The sequence below is a fragment of the Haliotis rubra genome, unplaced genomic scaffold (genome assembly GCF_003918875.1).
Source record: "Haliotis rubra isolate DU_JTF1 unplaced genomic scaffold, ASM391887v1 Scf428, whole genome shotgun sequence".
NCBI lineage: Eukaryota > Metazoa > Mollusca > Gastropoda > Lepetellida > Haliotidae > Haliotis > Haliotis rubra.
The window spans coordinates 919166-941671 of NW_025767111.1; the positions used below are offsets into that span (position 1 = coordinate 919166).

The following is a 22506-nucleotide window of genomic DNA, read 5'->3' on the forward strand; positions in this document are numbered from 1 at the left end:
TAATTGCGGGGGTTCCTCCCTGGGCTCCCTGGGTCGTGTATATAACCATGAGATAGCCACGGCAGCAGTTGCGCCTGCAATCAACAAGAGTGGAGCCGGGTTCCACGGGATACTTTTATGTTGGTTACACCACCTTTTTTAACCGGCAGCTACTCTCTTAGGGTTCTTCTGCCTGGTGACTGTAGGGGTCACCTCGGGATGGTTCACCTCCAGTTGGGGTGGGGTCTCCTCCAGTTGGGGTTTCCCCAACGTGGGGGTCTCCTCCTGTGCAGTATCCATCTATACTATTATTATTATTTTTCCCCTCCTTAAATTGGCAATGCTTTGCCGTGATAATCGCCGCCGTCACCGGGCCTAACAACATACCGTATTTGTGGTACAGCACACAGCTGATAGAGCTCAAGGCGTGTTCAATAAAAGGGTCTTTCTCAAGGGCCTCCCACAGGTAAAGTCGGCGTTCCTGGGGAATGGGAAGGAAGTATGACGCAATACCAGTGTATATCTGGTATAGCCGATCCTATAGTTTTCGTCATCTCGGCCCCGAGTCTAGCCTCGTATCTCGCGTACAGCTTATCGATTTCTTCGGCTGACATTTTGTGAATTTTATCGGGAGTGTAGTCTCCAAAGTAATGTTTGGCTTTGCCAACGACTGCCAACGCCACCAGTCTCTCTCGCTTATCATCGTCCCCTCGCTTATCATCGTCCCCTGGCACCAACAGTTGTTCGAGCAGTTCATCACACTCCATCTTATAATGTAACAAGCAAGTTTTAGTTTTAACAATATAATACACGGTGTAGGCGAAACACAGAGAAATGAAGGTTAAGTTGCACACGACGAACACTTCAAAAATAACCATAACTATAACTGATAAGTGCTAAACGCTAAGCATTTGCTAAGCATTGCTAAGCTAAAACACCCTATAGGCCACGGGTTGGTCGGTCTTGTGCACGAGCTTAGCATGTTTAGTTTCAGCGAGCAGTTTCTTCACCCGTTCCCGTTCTAATTTGCTCATCACATCGTTCTCTCTCAAACACTCCTCGAATGAATCCCTGTCCTTGCAGTGGAATAAGGCCACCCATCGCGTCTGCTCCCTGAGGTCTTTCAACACCGAGTTGAACTTCTGCGTTAGTACCCAGACGCTGTGCTTTGCGTGCCGGCCAGAGAAGGCCAGGTACGATAGCATGTCTCTCTTTTTTGTTATCTCACGATTAGCGCTGCAGTCGTCCAGTATGAACAGCGTTGACTCCCCTTTAAATTTGTTGTGATAAGCCTTCAACCAGTCCTGCAGACGTGTCCCCGGGTCGACTTTGTGTACGTCCGGGTCCGTCATCACCCAAGGTCTTCCTGTGTACGTGCTATTCATGTGCAGGGTAGGGCACATGATAACGATGTTATCGAACACATCCCGGTAGTACCCCTCCAACATATCCAGCACGAAAACGGTCTTCCCACAGCCCGTCTGCCCGCACACTATGGCGCAGTGTGAGTCGCGGGGCAAATCAATAAATGGCTTGCACGAATCTCCCATTGTCTATATTAAGTTGCGCGTCCATAATCACGTACAGATATAATTTCAACTTGCCAGCGGGTTGAGCCTTCTTGGTAATCTGGATTGTAATTCCCTGCGCTGCCGTTGTCGATGCGGCGACCGCTACCATGCAGTTTATCGTCATCCGTGGATCGCATGTCCAACCAAAGCGCGTACTTGGTGGTCAGGTATTCACCGATCTGCACGGAGGATAGGTCCAAGTCTTTCATTATGTATGGGTGTTGTTTGATGGCCGGTAGCTTTTTTATCTCATCCCACTGCTGGTATGCCCTCATACCATGACTGAACAGCTGGTTTGGCACGCCCTCGATGGTCACTTCCACCTTTTCAATCTCGGGGTTGAAAAACTTCTTGCTGTCCCTTCGGAACGGCTCGTAATCCTACACGGGGACGACAAGGATACCTTTCATCGATCGCGCCGGCACGTTCAGATTGATATTCCACACAGTGTCGTCCTTATCCCGCACGACAGATCTATGCCGCAGTATGCGATCGTACAGGATGGCCACCTTCCCCGCGTACTGGCTTCGAACCTGCCTGGCCAGCTCCTGGCTAGTGACCATGTCGAACTCCAGAGAGATGTTGTCGACGGTGTAACTGGCCTCATCACCGTTCGGGCGACGCATCGACTTTGCTGTAGTCGTTTAACGCGTGAGCTCGTGATTCAAGCCTATCACCCAGCTGCCTGGTAAAGCGGGCGCTGTGTTCCGTGAGCAACTCGAAGTCGAAAGCCGCACGCAGAACCTGTTCCCGTGACGGCAGGCGATGGCCTTTTCACCGTCCGTGATCTTGTCTAGCTGGTCTTGGCGTGAAGTCGTATCCCATGCGCCAACCGGTCGATTTGCTGATGCCCTGGTACACGCCATTGACGCGTTCTCCTCGCTTTTCCAGAGGTCCCCGTAGCAGTGAAACACGCCGCTGTCGCCGATGCTCAGCACCTCGTTACCGCTGATCTTGATGGTGGTTTTCTTGATGATGGCTCGACCTACGCTTCGCACTAGCTCGCGTTTGTCGCGTTGTTGGAGGTCAGCGTGAGGTTGAACGCCAGTCGAACCGTGCCTGGTACGATAAGGTCATTCTCACCCAGGTTTGGGAATCTAACCAGCAGCGTTTGATTCTGGTCTATCTTGCTGGGATTGTTGGTGATGGTCACCGACTGGCGACGGCTCTGGCGCTAGAGGCTCTCTTGATCTTCGAACGGATCTAGCTTCCTGCCATACATTGTTATATAAATGAAATATATAAGTCTTAATATTAAATAATGGCTGAAGGCGGTCATGAGGACATACCTATGGATGATATGTGGGATGATAGTGCCCAGGCATTCGACGAGGAGGAAACCTCGTTCACGCAAGGCAACGAACTCGTGAAGCAACGGGTTTTACGATGGCTTAAAAGGGGATAAAAATTACGTCGAGCAGTGGGGGCGAGACTATTCCAAGTTTTTTGTCGATGGCAAGGGCACGCTGCGACTGAGGGATCGCCTCGAGATCGATCTCATGAATAAGCGCACGAGAGAACCGCTTGCCTTATCAACACCTCGCGGCAGTCGCCATGGGGGTGAATTTATCCGCTGATGAACTAGGCTTCATAGATTACGGTGGCGCACGGCCTAAGCTTCCCGGAGGCCGTTCAAGATCTGCAAGACGCCAGGGGCTTTACATCGGATCAAGACATGACTGATAACATTGAAAAGCTGTTGGCCACCTACCATAACAAACCCTTACCCGGGTTCGAATTTACCGTTCGGGAACTGCGGGGGCTGGACAAGGCCATGCAAACCATTCGCGGACATCTCGTGAACAACACGGCCAAACTGGACGCGATAGACGACCACATCGCCCATGAAAAGGTCAAACTCGGTGAAACGGAGGACGAGTCTCTGAAAGCCACCATCGAGGAATGAATACGTAATTTGGAAGAGGAAAGGAAGACCCGGTTGGAAACGGCATCCTCCTTCCGAGACCAGCTTCGATCCCAGATCAGCCGTGCGCGGGAAACCGTTGATCGAGTCCTGTTCCGGGAGCAAGGCATCACCATCGCCAGCATTCTGACTGCATTGGGCTTCATCATATCAACCCTGGTGGTGTCATTGACAGGGGGTACCCCCACGCCTGCTGGCGGCAGTGGCACACCAACACCCACAGGTGGCGTCAAAGACTGGATAAAAAAACTCTGGGAGGCCCTGGCTAAACTGGCTGGTAAGGCCGCCGAAGCCCTGCCCGGCATCCTGGGTAGCATCGTCTCGTGGTTGCTGAGCGCTCTGGCTAAAACTGCCACGTGGCTTAGTCAAAACCTGTGGACAGCAATCGTCGCTGTGGCAGGTTTGGTATACGTAGCGGCTAAGGAATTTTTAACCAAATAAGTTCCACCCCGACCACGACCCCACCAACCACCAGGGCTGTTTTACGGTCGATGTGCTGCTGCAGGTGTGTGTGTGACCCCACAGGGGGTGTTGGTTGAGCCCTGGACTCGGGGGGTGGCGCTTACTACACCCGTTTCACCGGTCGTGGGTGGTGGGATGTGGTGGACGTTGACATCGGGGTTGACGCCCAACTTTTGGTCCGCAGTGGCTATGACGATTTCGTTGTTGTAGCCCACCACTTTTTTTACTCTCAGTTGCATTTCGCTCGGAGCCATATACAGTCCCACGTCGAAGACGTAGTCGACCTTCGACCTGGCGTATTCCAACACGTCTTGGTAGCGTTTGATGGCACTCGGGAGATCAACTGGAGCATTGATAGCATCCTCAACGTTAACAACGAACTGTTTCTGAGCGTCGTAAGCAGTCCCCTTACCGAGGATGTTGGAACGCGTTTGCGTCTGTGCACCCAACAGCGCCCACACGTATGTTCGAATCGAGTCGTTCAATCTGATTACACCGGCACGAGTAAACCCTCTCGACATGTCCAACATGAACTTTTTCCAGTCATCCGCTGCCCCCTGCTCGAACCTCCAGACTCGGTAATCCTTGCTGTTGTCGAAAGCCATGTAACGGTCATCCCACTCGTTTGTTGTGATATGATACGACTTGTAACTCTATTCTTTCATCTTCTCGCTGGCATCCACGAGGGGCATGTTGTGAACGATGGGGAAACCGAACCCGTGGTACGGTCCCGGCAAACGCCAATCCGCCTTCGGGTGTAGTTCGAATTTGTTGCAAATACGTTCGTAGGCCCGTCTATCATACTGGTTGTTTACTGCGTTCCACGCCTTGTCCTGTGGGAGCGGGGCGCTGATCTCATTGAGGATACGTCTGATCTAGTAGTACACGTGGAACGTGAACACAGACTGACTCAGTGGCCCACGCCGAGTGTCGGTCAATGTCACACCACACCCCGTTGTAGCGCACCACACGGCTAAGTTGAGTTGATTCTGCCAGAACTGCATCGGTTTGTTGAACCAAGCATGAACTACCTTAGCGTTAGTCACCGAAAACCTATACCGGTCGAACACATCTATGAACTGGGCGTTGAAATACAGCCCATCGGCGACCACGATCTTGTGTGGGAAATCTATATCCAGTTTAGGGTAAAACACTCCATGGGAGGATGCTCCTCCTTTGGGGTACATTTTAAAACTATTATATAATGAGCATATATACTCTAACATGTACATAACACTTCCAGGAATAACGAGCGGCGAGGCCCTTCAGCTGATGCACGCGATCGATAACACGTCGGGTCAACTCTAAGTCGCACTCTGCGATATCACCTACCTACCGCGATGGACTAACATCAACGTCAACAACAATAAGCTGTTCGCCAGTGGCGCCCGCAACCAGATAACTGACGGCTACTACAGCGTGTGCTCTCTAAGCGATGAGGTCTTCAAGCCCCTTGGAGCCGAACTCAAGATGAACGACTCAAACGGCACAGTGGTGTTAATCAACAACGGAAGAAACTCCTTGAGGCTCGGCCGACCATTGGCGAGGACACTCGGTATGCCGCCGGACGAGATAAAACCAACGACTACCGTCACAGGCACGAAGTTACCCGACCTAGTACCGTACCGAGAGCTGTGCATTCATCTCGGTCAGGTGAGCACAACGGACAACATTCAAGGTGGCCACCCTTCCACGATACTGAGAGCAGTACCGGTGAAAGCGGAGAAATACAACGACGGTAGAACCGAGTCGTTTTCACTGCGGCAGTATAAGAGGTTAACCCAGGGCAACATCCCTGAGCTGATAATATCGGTGTTAGATATAAATCATAATCCCGTGAATATAGGATACCTCAGCTTAACGCTTCACATAAAATGACCAGCGCACAAGGGCCCGGGGTGAAAAAATCGTCAATGTGGGGATCTCCGACCTCGGGACACACGCAGCGGATTCGACGCCCCGGAGTAGATGGTAAATTGTACGCCTTGCAACTGAAAACAACATTTACAAACGCGTTGAAGTCCCTCCGGTGGAGCCCTAGGTGATATAGTAGATACCACAAGAGCGACAGTCAACACTCGGTACACCCTAGTCACCACCGGGGATGATAAATGGATAATATACCCATCGTTCGGGGGCAAACTGTTCGACTTAGAAGATGTTGAGAGCACTACCGTCGCCCGAAACAAGCCATATACGCTCGTCTTCAACGACGACAACAAGTGGGTGTTGTTACTCGCTAAAGGCGACTGGTTTCTCAATATTAAGCTCGGCTCCCCCTACGTGTTCACGGATAACAAAGACAACTACCTAAACAAAGTCGTGAACAACGGAACCCTGCTCGTGGCTTACGTCCCGCTCAGAGGAGGCGAAGCGTAGTCATCAGCCCAGTCGCCAGTATGGCAGCCCACATGCTATAGAGTAAACCGGGAGTGCCAGACGTGAATTGCAGTTGGTGTCTGAATTTGCTGGCGTGGTCAACGTCCTGGCGAGCCTACCGGAGAACGCCACTCTGATCATCAAAGTCTACCTAGGGGAACCATCGCGGGATGAGGTCGAAATCGTGAAGGGGATCAAACTCGGGTGGGCGAAATGACACCAGTATCACGTTTGCACCGTTTACGTGCGGGTGGGTGTCGGCTCCAAAACCAGTCTGCAGGGAGTCACCGTGATCGTGGAAGACACGATATCACTAACCGAGATCTTCCTACCCGACAACATACACTTCATGGGAGTTAAGTGCACCCCTGAACTATTATCAGAAAAACAGTTGGAAATTATCTCGTAATAGCATTATAGCAATGACCAGTCATCACCCCAACGCTACGCTTAACGACCTAGGGGACACGGAGGGATTCGATCAGCCCGGCGAGGAAGACGCCTTGTATGTCCTACGCTTGAAAGATAACGTGTATAGGCGGGCAGCAATAGTCGATCGCTCCAACGTCACACTTAACGATCTAGGAGACACGAAGGGGTTCGATCTGCCCGGCGAGGAAGACGCCTTGTACGTCCTGCTATTAAGAGACGGCGTGTACATACGGCAGCCTCTGGCATCCTTTAAAGAACCCAAATGGCTGATCAACATAATCCTCACCTCACCTTACATCTCTTTAAACGAATCCCTCCGTGTAACCGAAATTAAGAACACCGGCTTCACCCTCACATCTTTCATACCGAGTTATGGAGAGGTGCTAATTACCCCAACACCACTCTACCCGGGCAACCTGTTAATTTCACCTGTGGAGTCAGAGTTGAAGTCCGATGCCGAATTATTTATGGAACCAGACTCCACACTCATCATAGAAGTCCTGCTAAGGAACGCTGCTAATGGGTCAGGCCTGCGCCTTTTACCTGGGGTGACAGTACATTGGGATGACACCGTATTAAACCCCATACGTTGCCGTATCGTCATACAATTGGTGGACTACCCACTGAGATTACTGCCCCCCTCGATAGACCTGTCTGGGGTTAGTATAGACCAAAAGTTACCTATTATCTTCATATACCAGAATCTAAACCTTATAAGCCTCAAGTACGTTGATCGACTATTAACAAAAGCCCAATTAAAAAATATCTGGTAAGATATATTATATACGCACAGGATGGGGCTATACCCAGTCGCGGAGGAAGCCCCGAAGCCACTGGAAGCCGTATACGGGTTCCACTTGAGCCAGTTATGCGGCATAAAATGCCAACTAGAACAAGACCGCGACACACGGGCAGCATTGTATAAGAAGTACCATAGAGCTTCCAATGTCGTGGATGGGGTTGATACCGCCCTTATGGCTGCCAGTATGGGGTTAGGGGCAGTAGGTATTGGGTTGTTGGCTACCATCATAGCCGCACCCGCAGTGCTAGGCATCGAAATAACAGCTGGGTTGTCAGGGTTGGCTGGATTGGTGTTTATGCACCGGAAGGCATTGAAACACGACGAGATCAGGATTCTGGCTGAAGCAAAGCTGAACACGGTAAGTGAGCGTATTTCTACAGCACTCACTGACAGTAAGATCTCAGAGGAGGAATCTCGTTCAATCCTCTCTGAACTCGACAAGTACCGTAAGATGAAACAAGAAATCCGGCTCAAGTCTCGTAAGTCTGCTATCGGCGAAGACGAGAAGAAAAAGTACATAGAACAAGGGGTGCGAAACATTAAACTGTTTCACCCGTCATAGTGGCACAGTAGTGCCACGTGTGGGCGGGAAATTAACGGGGGCTCAAAAGTAGTAGATACAATGGTGGCGAGATCTAAGGGCCTGACAAAAGCTTTATTTGTGAAATAAGGCTTTGCAGAGGCTTTTGTTGGACTTGATCTCGGACTATCATTATATATACTACTCACTTGTATCTCCTATTGAAGCTCCCTTCAATTGAAACATACGTAAAATCACTAATCACTACTCACCAAGAGTTGCCCCTCTTTGCATCCACTGGCGGGAAAGACGGCGCCACCGTGGCCCACATGCTTCACTCTCTCCTGATAACGAGCCCGACACTTGAATTTTCAGGGAAATCCAAAGTGTCATGTGGGGAGGATGGGAGGGCTTACCTCATGAGTCAGGATAAGTATAAAATATCAATTTTATTCAGAAAATTACATATTTTTCCTTATCCTGACTCATGCTCTTTTGCTTGTAGAGTCGGAGGTGGGAAAAGATACTTTGGATTTAATTAGTGACTTTACGTAAAATAACCCCCTACGGGAACTTCATAATGGCACTGTAAATAAATTAATTTCTGCTGCTATCATACATAAGTTCTACCAGCTGCCATAGATGGGGGGGGACTATAATAGTAGTTAAAAAATAGAATTAAAGCGACTCCAAAGTGGAGAAGCGACCCAACTGTACAAGAAACAACAAGTACTGGGCTTAAGACTGAACTAGGCTTAAGATATACATGTAGACTAAAGCAAAACTCCGTAGAGTTGTAAACTTGATATTTACTGTTATAGTATAGTGAGACTACGTCTCAACGTCTACGAGGAACTGTCAACTGCTGTGCGAGGACCAAAGGACCGAAATGGTGAATACCTGAGACGTCCTCGGTGGCGATATCTCTCAGGTAGTGGTTAGCAAACACCATGTCCGATTTCCAGAAGCAGCCCTCCATGATGGTATTCAGCGAGCAATTTCCATGTAGAGCGAGTGTAGAAGCCAGTGCTCTAATTTCGTGAGGGTTAGATGCTCTTGGAGGTTCGAGTCCTGCAGCCTTGTAGGCTCGTGAGTATGACAGTTCTGATCCATATAGATATCGTCGTATGCAGAGACTTCGGTCTGTGTCGCTGTAGAGAGAGGGATGAATAATCGCTTGAATTTTCGTCGCCTCGTTTTGGATCGTTGTAAATATACTTTGAGAGCTCTCACTGGGCATAGTGATAAGTCCAGCGTATCACGAGGTCCGAGTATGGAGGAAAGTGCAGGCACGTGGAATTGTCTGTCTGGTTGGCCTGGCAGTTGATTCTTGGCGATGAAGTCCCATCACAGTCCCATATGCACTGAGTTTTGATTGTCGTCAAAACGTGTTCTCTCGTAATCTAGAGCGTGGATTTCTGACATCCTGGCTGCCGTTGCTAGGGATAGTAGAAACAGTGTTTTCTGCGTCAGGAATTCAAACGATGTTGTTTCCAGTGGTTCGTAAGCCTCACTTGTGAGGTGTTGAAGTACAACATTGAGATCCCATGCTGGAGCGCGAAATCTTTGTTTCTGATCCTCCAATCGGAAAGAGCGTAGCAAGGCGAGTAACTCTGGTGTCTTAGTTAACTTGGCACCTGTCCTCATAGTTATCACTGAACTTAGTGCTGCGAGGTACGTTGACAGTGTAGAGCCTTTTAGACGTTTGGTTTGTCGTAGGTGACAAAGATAGTCCGCTACTTGAGGATGTGTAGCATTTCTAGCTGTAAATCCCTTTTTAGCAGCGTATGTCTCAAAACTGTGCCACTTTTCGTCATACAGGTTGCGTGTAGAATTGCGTAAAGCAAGCGTGACTGCTTTCGCCGCTCTGGCTGAGTAACCTCTCTTGTTTAAACATGCTTGTTTAAACAGTCCATCGTGAAGATGGAATGATCCTGGGTTGACGTGCGCTTGATTTGTGTGAGGATGTACGAGTAGATTTGAACTCCTTGGTAGTTGTAGCATTGGTTGTCCGATTTCTTGTATTAGAATGGCAAACCACGTTCTCGCTGGCCAGTAAGGCGCGACCAAAATCAGTTGGAGGCTCTGAGTTTGTCTGATTTTCTGTAATACCTTTGGTATTATCGCTGGCGGCGGAAACGCATACGCGTTGAGGCCTTCCCAGGATATGCTTAGAGCATCCGTTGCCCACGCTTGTGGATCTGGGATTGGTAAGACGAATGTTGTTAGCTGATTGTTGAAGCGAGTGGCGAATAGGTCTATTAATGGAGCTCCTATTTTCTTGATAATCTGAGCGAAGATTTCGGGGTGGAGCTTCCATTCCGTCGGTGACGGTCGACTTGGCCCAGAGAGTGCGTCTGCTAGTACATTCTTGGCTCCCGGGAATGTGGCATGCTCTCACATGTATGTTGAGATCGTCGATCAGGTCGAACAGTTGAAAGCATAGAGTCAGTAGGTTCAACGATCTTGTTGAGCCTTGCTTGTTTATATAAAACGCCACTGTTGAGTTGTCGGTGTGGATCATGATATGCGCATTCTGTAGAATGGTGCTCCAATGAAGTAAGGCGTTGATTACTGCTTTCATTTCGAGCATGTTGATGTGCAGACTGCTCTCTTCTTGGTTCCATACCCCTGCTGCCGTCCAGTTGGCGAGATGAGCTCCCCAAGCTTCGAGCGATGCGTCGATATAGAGATGGGTCTTGAACTCCGGCTCTGTTAAATAGATGCCTTCGCAAACATTCGACCTCTGGGTCCACCAAAGTAGATGAGGTCTGAGGTGATTCGGTAGACCGAAGGGTTGAAGGTCGTCGAGATGGGCGTTGATGAGGACCTGTAACGGGGCGTAACTGTAGTCTGCCTCTGGCTGTCATGTCTTGTGCTGACGTGAGGAGACCCAACAGACTCTGCCACTGGCGTAGTGGTAACGGAGAGAGTAAGGCTTGAGGGATCGTCTGTTGAATCTTGAGCCATCGGTCCTCTGGTATGACGATACGGTTCTGTGTCGTGAGAAATCTGATGCCTAGAAATTGCAGGTTTTGCGTAGGTTCTAGGTCCGACTTGAGTAGATTCACTAACCATCCTAGCTGCGTTAGTAGTTTGATGGTGGAATTCAACTGTAGTTTGAGACGTTCTGGATCTTGATCTACTTGAATCCCATCGTCGAGGTAGAACGCACTGCGTAGCCCTTGACGATGTAGGTAAGTGACGATGGGTTTCGTTATTCTTGTAAACAACCAGGGGGCCGATGATATTCCAAACGGTAGGACCTTCCATTGGTAATGTAGCCCGTCTAGTGTAAACCGTAGGTACTTCCTCGAGTCGGGATGTATCGGGATATGCAGGTAGGCGTCCTGTAGATCTATACTGGCCATGTAGTCCATCGGACGAATGAGGTGCAGTAGTTGAGGTAGATGTATCATGCGAAACGTCGGCGGTTTGCGTAGATAATCCCTGTTGAACGTGCTCATGTTGTAGATGAGTCGGAACTTTTCCTTGGAATTTTTCTTGGGCACTAGGAAAACTGGGGAGTAGAAACCTGGTTTGATGTTTACTTGATCCACGATTTCTATGGCCTGCTTGGTTAGGAGAGATGAAACAGCTTCTCGTAACTTCAGTAGTTGTTGTGCCTGGAAGTCGAACTTGTGAGGGTTGACTGTAAGCGGAGGCGTGGCCTGTAGTTGGATGCGATATCCGTGTTGTAGGATGTTGGAGACATATGGATCTTGTAGTATTCCCCAGTTCTCCCAGTGCAGTTGAAGACGTCCACCCACTTGTGAAGGTTGTATAGGGACAGCTGGGGGTGGAAGACTCCAGTCGTTCTGAACCCGTCTTTCATCGACGATAGTTGCGGGAGCCTCTGGGTGTCCTGCCTCTTCCAGATCCTCCCCCCTGTAGTTGCCGAATGGACGCACCTAAAAGAGTCCTTTCCACCTCTGAAGCCGGCTATCTTCCTGTCCCGTGCTTTTTGTAGACCAATAAACTTGGATCTTCCAGAATATCTTTGTGATGTCTGTCTGATGATGCTGGCCAAAGTGTCAATCGATTTAATCATGAGGACTTCTCTTGAATCCTTGGTGACTTCTTTAGAGACTTTATCGATTCCTCCAGCGAAGATGGATGGAGTTGACCACGGGGCTGTGTAGAGCGGTGTTGTAAACTGTTCACCCCAACTGCAGTTGGCGAGGAGACCTTGACGACGAGCCAGTGTAAGAGCTGCGGAGATGGATGTAAGGTGATCCGTCATGAACTGTTGGTCCTTCTTTTGCATAAGGAGGGCCGAGTATATCATTCTGTCGTCTTCTGATGTGGATTCTCGAAACCTAGTGATGAGAGTTTCGTTGATAGTCCTGGATCTGTTGAGGCCGAAAAACATTCTTCTGGTCAAAGTCTCGACTTGAGCCAGCTTGCGGTCTTCGATCCTGTACGCCTTGGCCTTGGTATCGTTGATGACCTTAAAGTTATCGTCGATTTCTTGTGCTTTAAGGAAGGGGTCCATATTATGGGCAGAGAACTTCTTGGCGTTGAACTGTGGTAAGTGCGGCGCCTGAGCTTTAGTGGCTGTTTGGAAGGCTGTGTCCAGGTTCTGTGGAACCGTTGCTATCGGATCAATCGGAGGTAGGGTGATCGTGTCTGCATCGTCCTCCCTCATAAGATAGGTGTTAGCCGAATTATCGTCCTTCGAAGGTGAAGCCAAGTCCAGGTTGTTGACCATCCAGTAACGGATTTCCGCGTCAGAGAATATGATGCCTCCATCATCTTCAGTAACAGGATCGCTGATTAGAGGCCGATGATACTCTTCCGAAGGTGACTGAGGTGGAGTCCTGTCCAGAGACCTTCTTGGAGACCTGCGCGGAGACTTGTGAGGCGAGCGTCGTGGTGACCTGCGTGGCGATCTGCGAGAATGGCGAGGCGATCGACGTGGAGAACGGCGTGACGAGCTGCGTCTGTACGGCGACCTTCGCGAGGTGAAGGACGATGATAGCTTCGCGAAACTCCTGGGGAATCCCTCGATGACTTCCGTACGAAGATGACTTGGAGCCTGTAACTGGTGTCCTTCGCGAAGCTTCATCTGAGTCCGCATCTGGGGAGTGACGACTTGACCTTCGCGAAGCTTCATCTGAATCTGGTGATGAGAGGATCCTCCCTCGCGAAGGCCTTCGCGAACGTTGATCATCGGAGTCCGAGGCAGGTGACGATCTAGGGGTCCTTCACGAATACTGATCGTCTGGGTCCTTCGCAGAGGTAGGCTGTGACTTCCTTCACGCAGGCTGGGCCCTCAGTGGTGACTTGGTAGCAGCCGCTACGTTGATGGGAGGTCCCTCAGGGGTGACGTCTACGTTGGAGCCTTCGCGAAGGCTCAGGCCCTGGGCTGGTTGTTTCTTCTCCAGTCCATAGCGGTCTTCCATCAACTTCATTAGTTGTTGCACCAGGTCGCCCGGGACGGTCTGCAAGATGTAGGCGATGCCCTATCTGCGTTGGTAGCAACGGGACCCATGGGAAGATCGTCAGTCATCAGTGTTGATACATCGGGCTGATTGCGGATCTGCGCTGATGTCACTGTAGCTGAAACTGGCCGTTTCTTGTGATGAATATCGGGTATGATGAGCGGCTGCTCATCATACAGGCCCTGTTCTGCAGCGGGAACGATCTCGGCCGAGAAAGTTCGTGTGGTCTGCGTTGGTTTCTCCTTGGTAGACGCTGCCCTGGGGGTGCGGAGTCTGCGCTGCGAAGTAGATGCCCTTAGTCTTAGGCTGCGACGACGGGATGTCTGGTGATGCAGGACGCTTCTTGAGACGGCGGACTCGCGCCCCACGCCTCCTCGAAGGAAACTCCAGCGAACACCAGACGGGAGGGTCAGATCCGACAGCAGTTGACTTGAGAGGGATTCGGTAGCATTATCCATGCCTTGATGTAGCTTACGTGACCTTTCTGCTGCGCGTCTCAAGACGCAAAGTAAATATTTGTTAAAAGCAGAATTAGATAAATTATTACAATAACTGCAACGTGAACTGAAAGAACATGGTACAGTACAACTAGGGCATATTAAATGCGGGTCAGCAGCAGAAAAACGTAACTTGCAAACAGTACAGATTTTCATGAACGTAGCCTACTGAACAATCACGGCATACACCGCGAATAAACAGCAGTAAATACGAATAATTATCAAATCATATTGTTGAAGGATACTAGCTAAACCTCTATAAGGGACTTGTAGAGGTAACTAAGTAAGAAATATCAAAGGATATAGTGTGTATGGAGACACAGGTGCTCTCACATCCTGCTCACTGGGCGAAGAAGGAGAGAGTGAAGCATGTGGGCCACGGTGGCGCCGTCTTTCCCGCCAGTGGATGCAAAGAGGGGCAACTCTTGGTGAGTAGTGATTAGTGATTTTACGTATGTTTCAATTGAAGGGAGCTTCAATAGGAGATACAAGTGTTCCACTATGTTCGCAAGAAGAAGAAGACAAGCAAAAGAGCATGAGTCAGGATAAGGAAAAATAATCATCCGACTCTTATGAAATGTGTTCATTATCTACTGCAGAAATCTTGATCATAAATCTCTTTCTCTTGTTTTACAAGTAAATAAAAAAATTATAAAAATTATAACATATGAGTATTGGTCACTCGCACTAGCCACTAAGTAGTAAAGAGTTAGGTACGTTTGCCACATTTATATGATGAAATAATTGACTGACTGGGAAGCACCTATGTTTAAAGGGGTAGTTTCCTGAACTTTCCTCCATCGTCACTGGCCAAATTAGGTCTTGCTTTAATCATGAGAATTTTCTCTGCTCTTTTGTAATCATCATTACTCTTGCTGAACAGTACTAATTGGAGTATGTTGTCAATAGCATGAATCGAGGACTAATTTGTCAGTCTGATCACAATTTAACAGACAATGTACATGTGATTCAGAGATGCTGTGAAGACTATGTACATGTGATTCAGAGATGCTGTGAAGACTATGTACATGTGATTCAGAGATGCTGTGAAGAATATGTACATGTGATTCAGAGATGCTGTGAAGAATATGTACATGTGTTTCAGGGATGCTGTGAAGAATATGTACATGTGATTCAGAGATGCTGTGAAGAATATGTACATGTGATTCAGAGATGCTGTGAAGAATATGTACATGTGATTCAGAGATGCTGTGAAGAATATGTACATGTGATTCAGGGATGCTGTGAAGAATATGTACATGTGATTCAGGGATGCTGTGAAGAATATGTACATGTGATTCAGGGATGCTGTGAAGAATATGTACATGTGATTCAGGGATGCTGTGAAGAATATGTACATGTGATTCAGAGATGCTGTGAAGAATATGTACATGTGATTCAGGGATGCTGTGAAGAATATGTACATGTGATTCAGGGATGCTGTGAAGAATATGTACATGTGATTCAGGGATGCTGTGAAGAATATGTACATGTGATTCAGAGAAACTGTGAAGAATATGTACATGTGATTCAGAGATGCTGTGAAGAATATGTACATGTGATTCAGGGATGCTGTGAAGAATATGTACATGTGATTCAGGGATGCTGTGAAGAATATGTACATGTGTTTCAGAGATGCTGTGAAGAATATGTACATGTGATTCAGAGATGCTGTTAAGACTATCTTTGGAACAGTAAAATGTTTGCGTCCCAGTGAAATAAAAAAATCTCTTTTTCTTGTTTTACAAGTAATTTCACAGGAACAATACAGTTCAATGTCAATAAAGGTTATTTCAAACATGAGAATGAACAGAGCAGAAACACACCCAGGATCTGGGTGAGAAGTACTTACCTATCATCCAGTAGACAATGGCGGTGAAAAATGTTACTGGAACCAGTCTCATGGGAATGACATCACAGAAGACTTTAGCCAGGAAGTAGGCCGACACACGGTAGAAGCCACTCACGTTCTCATGCCTGCAGTGGCAGAGTCATACTGTCAAATTTTGGATCTCTCGTTAAGAGGTAAATTAACTGTAATTGGGGGTTTATTCTTTGTTTTTGAAACATCAATAAACAAGAAAAAATTGTGTCCTGGGACACGGATGCCCCCGCTGCTGTAGAAAGAGTTCCCTACACTGAGTGTGCTCTGGTTATTAATTTCTTCTAAATAAATATCATGGTTGATTATAAAATAAATATATCCAAAGTGTCCAAGGTAAATACTTATTTGTAAATGTATGTCACAATGAACTTACCACACTACAATTAAACCTATATCATGAAGGTTCAACACAACCTATTATCATATAAAGATCAATAATTGAACAAAATTCACGAACAAGTTCAATAAACATCTATGCAACTATGAGATGCACACCTTTCGAGTCCCAATGAAGCACATGTATAAGCTTAATCAATTCTGTTGAGCAGTTTTTGTGGAGAAGTGGATAGACTTCATCCCCTATTACACTATCATCATAGAAAAATTCAGCAAAATGTACCTAAGTTCAAATGTCTCTAAACTTACAAAAAAACAATAAAATACAAAAACAAAATATCAGATGCACACCATTAGAGTCCCAAGAAAGCCCATGTATAAGTTCACTGAATTCCACAGAGCGTTTTTTGAGGAGAAGTGGATAGAGTACATTCCCTGTTTCGTACGTACGGACGGATGGATTGACATGTAGGGTAACCCTATATGCCCCCAGCCATATATGGCGGGGGCATAAAACTATAAAAGGATGCACAAAATATATGGTGACAACAGTCATCAGAACTATCCTTCATGAATGACTTCACAGCCAGTAGAATTATAATGACTTTTAGCATCATGGCAACAAAATATTTTCACGCTTACATGAAAATGGCTCTCTCTTTGATGAAGAGTTCTACTGCAGACAAGTTGCCAAACACCTGGTTCATGATGATGAAGAAGAATGCGCCGACTCTGGAAGCAAACCAAACTCACCCGGTACACAGACTGGCTTAATACACAGATAGAAAACTTATCCACGACTAAAACGGATATGGGCAAATTCTGATATCTTTTTAGCAAAGTTATAGATGAAATAACAGTTTTGTCTCGGTGAACTCCGATAAATGTAAACAATAATTACAAAATAATGAAACAGTCAACATATCTATATGGCAGATCTAGTGTTAAACCAAACTTATACATGGAGCATACTTTTATTAATCAAGTACCAAGTCATACACAAATGAATTACACTTCAAAGTGATTGTTCATGGAAACTACAAATCAACGAAATTCTTTGGAAAGTAAGTCCACAATGATCAACTGCTTCAGGAGCTGTAACTACAGACTGACCAGAAATACGCTTGATACTGTGTATACGTCTTTTATCCTGGCTAACTTCGACTGATGTTCTCATATCTATAGTTCTCATAACTATTTTTTGGGCAGTTCGACAGCATACATTCCTACATCATCTCTCAGTCCATGCAGAGGGACAATACATACAAGGAGGGATATAATGGCAGATGAAACAACACAGGCAAGTCTCCTGACTCACCTGTTCTGAATCCCTGCTGATGCAGTGTCATCCACATCAAAGTAAATAGCACCAACAATCACTCCAAAGATTATCATTACAAACACCTGAAAACAATGAGAATTATCATGGGATGACAAAACATTACCATCAACTATTTCAGAAACAAAACCTGAACAGTTATAAACCTGACATCTGTGGAAATTCCCTAATGAACCATATAAACAGGCACACTTTAGCACTCTATTGACTTCGAGTTGCTGTAAAGACATAAACGAGGAACATAATAAATATTCTCCCTCACATAAACATAGCCTTATAGAGGTCACAGTACTAAGATTGCTTGGTGGACTTGGTAGAGATTGTAGATGTTAGCCCCTTAGGGGAAAGATGTTGAACACAATCAGGGGGACTTTGGATTTGAACCGTAAGATCACCGAATTCTCGGTGTGTTTGGGATGTTCCTACCAACAGAACTGCCTGTTGACATTTTTTTAAATTATAACCCAAGTTCAAGTTCTTAACGTATAGAAAATATACCAAAATATAAAATTCAGCCTTCACCTGCAATATGGAGGTCTGGGGATTTCGGATGATATTTCTTACTGTTCTTCCTGAGACAACCATCAGCTGAAACATGAATTAATATTCCTATTTCTCATTTGAACCATTATTTAGAGTCAGAAAATAAAATCTGCAGGAATGAAAGCTTAAAATGTGTTAATATGTGCCGAGCGAATAAGGTTTGTAATCTGTACCTGATTGAAGAAAGACGTTGTATAGGGCACTCGTGGCATCCGAACAACTGTGCCATTCTCATCATCCTTCATGTACTTGTCATAGATCTCCGTGACCTCATCCATCAGTCTGCAATTAATCATGTATTGGGTAGATCAATTTGCACATACAAGCTGGATTGTTTAAGATGTTTGTTACCCCATCAGTGAGTGAGTGAATGGTGCAGGGTGCACCATGTAACTGTATGTAGCTTGTTTTATGTAATGTATGTAATAATGTATGTAATAGCTTGTTTTGTCACTGTTGCTATTCAGCTACCTTTGTGTTTGATGCTGCCTGTCATGCACTGCACTCTTGAGACCAGCATCCATTGCCATTACGACATAAGGCCAACCAAGCCGTACTACTCTATCCACTTGTCCTGCCTATCACAATAAGGATGGGTTCAAGTGGGCACTAACTCCATTTCTGCATCTCGATTCTTACCACGTGACACACAACAGGCATACTGCAGACCCTGGCTGACATTATTGTGGACAAAGATGTCTTGTAACAAATGTCATGTTTGGGATAATACTTGTGTGCTGGTGATCAAGTGCTTGACTCTATAGGGGGTGGGTTCAAATCTGGGCCTAGATTTTCGAAGATCTCTAAGAGCTAAGATAGTCGTAAGTACAATACATTAACATTAACTTACGACTATCTTAGCGTTAAGAGAGCTTCGAAAATCTAGGCACTGAATGGGACTCAAGCCAACAAAAGTACCGGTACCAGAATTTGTACTTCACTGAGAAAGTGTAATCCCAAATATAACGTGTTACATTTGACCACTTTCTAAATGGCATTGTGTATTCGAGATGTCTTGGTTTTCACTCATTGACTTTCACTGGGTTTATGGAAAAACGTATCACAACACCTATGATTTTTAAATCCATATTTATAGTCCCATGTTGGTGTACCACATTTCGATGATCATCCTCCGAACACAAGGCCAGTCTTCATGGACGATAACGCTAGGCCACATTGTGTGGATGCCATTGGTGATTTCTTACACCAGATCTCAATCCCACAAAGCATGTTTGGGATTTTATGGGTTGCAGAATACGCCAGAGACATCCTATGATACAAAATCTTGGAACAATTTCTCCATAAAAAATGGACCGGAATACCTCAATGTCTGATAGTGGTCAGAGAGGAGGAGGGTCGAGATGTTATTGCAGTTGGCAGAGGTTACACCAGACATTGAAATTGTGCTCGTTTGTTGAGACTTATGTAATTTTCTGTGAGGATTTAAATGAGTTCATTGTTGTCATGTTTGCTTCTAGGAATAAACTATGCCTAGTCATTATTTTCGCATTTAGAATTATTCCTTGAAACACAGTTTATACAGATAGTATGTTAACTTGAAGATTCAATAAGTTCCTTTGCTATGGGTTTTGGTAACATATTGATACTGTAAAGATGTGGTTTTTGGGGATACTTTTTTTCATGTGAATATTTCACACATGCTGACATTGGATAATGCATAGGATAACCAACTAAACTTTTGAATAAAACCTTCTTCATTATCTCTTATATGACCATGTATTTCTTAAATAGTTCAAACGTTATTCTGTTGGTGCAATATGCTTACTTGTCGTGCCACTGTGACTGTCTGAAACTCTGTACAAGACTTTCTTGAAGATTGCTGTTTTCTGAAAATGTAATTTTACATGAAATTTAAGAATACACAGAGTTATCCCCCCAGAAAAGGAGTTAAACCATGTATCATTTATCATTTGTCAGCACTGAGTGATACAACAAGTGAAAATAACAGGGGTATGGGACTGTAACAGAGAAATAGTCAAATGACAACAAAAAGGGGAGACAACTCTGTTGAGACAGATCCACAATTGCGAATGAAGAAATAATTAAGTTTCTTCTCAGCTTTGAAAAACTCAGTGTGTGTGTGTGTGTGTGTGTGTGTGTGTCTGTGCGTGCGTGTGTGCGTGCGTATGTGCGTGGGTGCATATACATAATTGTGCAATGGTGGTCACTTAGGTATGCTGGACTAACTGACAAGTAATATCAGTTACAATACATTTTTAGGATAAATGGTTAATTTACCATAGTCACATTTATCCACAGAGCTATTGCTCAGTATTTCTACAGGGACTCGCAAAATAAGTTTGATGAAAATTACATTAACGAGTGCATTCACCAGGCTGTAGAAAAATACAATAATAAAAATAACCAAAACCCCCACTATTACAAAGTCTCTGTGTCAGTTATGGTTATGTATGTCCTTCAAGTCATTGCAGGAGAAGTCTTCAAGTCCAGTTTCAGCAAAACATGAGTAGAAGTTCTGCATGATATTATTTATCAATAAAACAAAGGAATACCAGGGCTCTAGATAAGCATACAGCCAAATGGGCATTTTACCCATGGTTTCCAATTTGATGAAGCATTTCCAATTTCAACTGGGTATCAGTATTTTCATTCTAAATATTTATGTAGTTCTGATTACTACCAGATTGTTGCCAGCACACATTTATTTTAATCAAAGCGTAAAAGTAGTAATTAATGCATATATTATACACAGACATTTGTAAAAATTTGCTTTTTCTTCTTTCCTATTTTACACAAATACCCAGTTTATCTGGATTACAGCAATTATATTTGAATTAAAATGGTTACATTCAGGTAGCAAGTCTTTGGAACCCCATTTTTAAACACACGGCCAAACAGTGGGTGGCTTGTGTCCTCTGGATTCCCTTGCATTCACATTCAGTCATTTGAGTAAGCTGATGTTAACAGGTAAAGTTACCTGGCAACACAAGAAAAACACTCAACTCTATCATCAATGATGTAATGTATACAACAGGCTGGCCCTGTAGTTGTAGAGAGTTACATCCCTTGGTCATGTCTCCATCCAACAATTTGGGGTTTCTATCCCATTTTCTTCGCTTGCCAGTGCCATGCTTTAACCACTGAGTTTCAATTGCGTTTTAATGTCTACAATCTGCTCTTTCCACTTTTTTCCCACTTTAGACCGTTATGACTCCATAAAACTCAAATACACAGCATTTTGAAGTCTTCACCTATTCACTCTCACAATGCTTTATGTCTTACAATCGTGATCAATATCTTTTGTAATAAATGAGTCCACAAACCATTTTCTTTCTTGTCTGGGGCCTCAAAGTTGGCAATGGTGTCGTAGTCGCCGTTGATGACGTCCAGGAAGAAGTCCGGAGGGTTGTTGTGTTCCTCACAGATGTAACCTGGATCAAAGAAATCTACATTCGTAGAGTCTGCTTTCTGACTCCATGACATTTCTAAATTGGAAAATATTTTCTCCATGATCTATGGAAATAAAGCAATTGGCACGCGTGGTGAACTGGTTTAGTAAGCCCTGCTGCTAACTTAGTGCTAAGAGCTCAGAACACATGTAAGTAAGATGTTGGATATGAATCACGCCATGGGTGACAGGAAGCTGAGACATACCGATTGACTTGAAGTACTGGAGAGCATCAGGTGCTGCTCCATGGTAGACGACCTCACCCCCCGACAGCAGCATCAGGTTGTCAAACACTTTGTATATAGAGAAACGAGGCTGGTGGATGGAGAACACGATGGTACGACCCTTCAAGGCCAGTCTGAAGTAAAACAAACAAACCTCAAGTCTAAGGGAAAGATGACCATTCTATAGGGACTTATATTATTGATGTACACTTTCTGTAGTTCTAGTATACAAAGAGTATTTTTAATACCAATACTGTCTGATCAAACATTTAGCCATTTTGTTTTGTCTATTTGGGAAAAAATCAAACTTATTTAAGTCAAATCCCATAAAAAATATGAGACTGTGCATGCATCTATCTAGTCTGTGTCACCTCAGCTCCATCTCACCTTCTAAGCAAGTACATGACTGCATTAGCTGTGCTGGCATCCAGGCCTGTGGTTGGTTCGTCCAGGAACAGCACAGGAGGGGAGATAATCAGCTCCATACCGATGTTTGTTCGCTTTCTCTCACCACCAGACACACCACGAATAAACTCATTACCAACCTAGATCAATCATAATGTAATATCATTAATAACCAGATATATATTCACATAAACTCATTCATGTAATCTCATTAATAAGCCGCTACATACTCCCATAAACTCATAACCAGCCCATATAAATATTCACATCATCTTATTACTCTCCAGCTTTATATTCACATAAACTATAACCAGCCTTTGTAATATGCACATAA

General features: G+C 45.5%; 1 protein-coding gene across 2 annotated transcripts in view; it reads right to left on the bottom strand.

Annotated features, from left to right (window-relative positions):
- Window positions 1–22506, bottom strand: part of LOC124288870 (broad substrate specificity ATP-binding cassette transporter ABCG2-like) — a 59322-nt gene that overhangs the window by 17942 nt on the left and 18874 nt on the right. For both annotated transcript variants that reach the window (XM_046725441.1, XM_046725440.1), the window contains exons 5-13: window positions 22155–22312; window positions 21750–21901; window positions 21419–21526; window positions 19900–19960; window positions 18287–18395; window positions 18093–18158; window positions 17550–17635; window positions 16874–16963; window positions 15863–15987 (exon numbers count right to left, since the gene is read on the bottom strand). In XM_046725441.1, the coding sequence (XP_046581397.1) occupies window positions 15863–15987; window positions 16874–16963; window positions 17550–17635; window positions 18093–18158; window positions 18287–18395; window positions 19900–19960; window positions 21419–21526; window positions 21750–21901; window positions 22155–22312 (955 nt within the window). The remainder of the gene's footprint in view (window positions 1–15862; window positions 15988–16873; window positions 16964–17549; window positions 17636–18092; window positions 18159–18286; window positions 18396–19899; window positions 19961–21418; window positions 21527–21749; window positions 21902–22154; window positions 22313–22506) is intronic.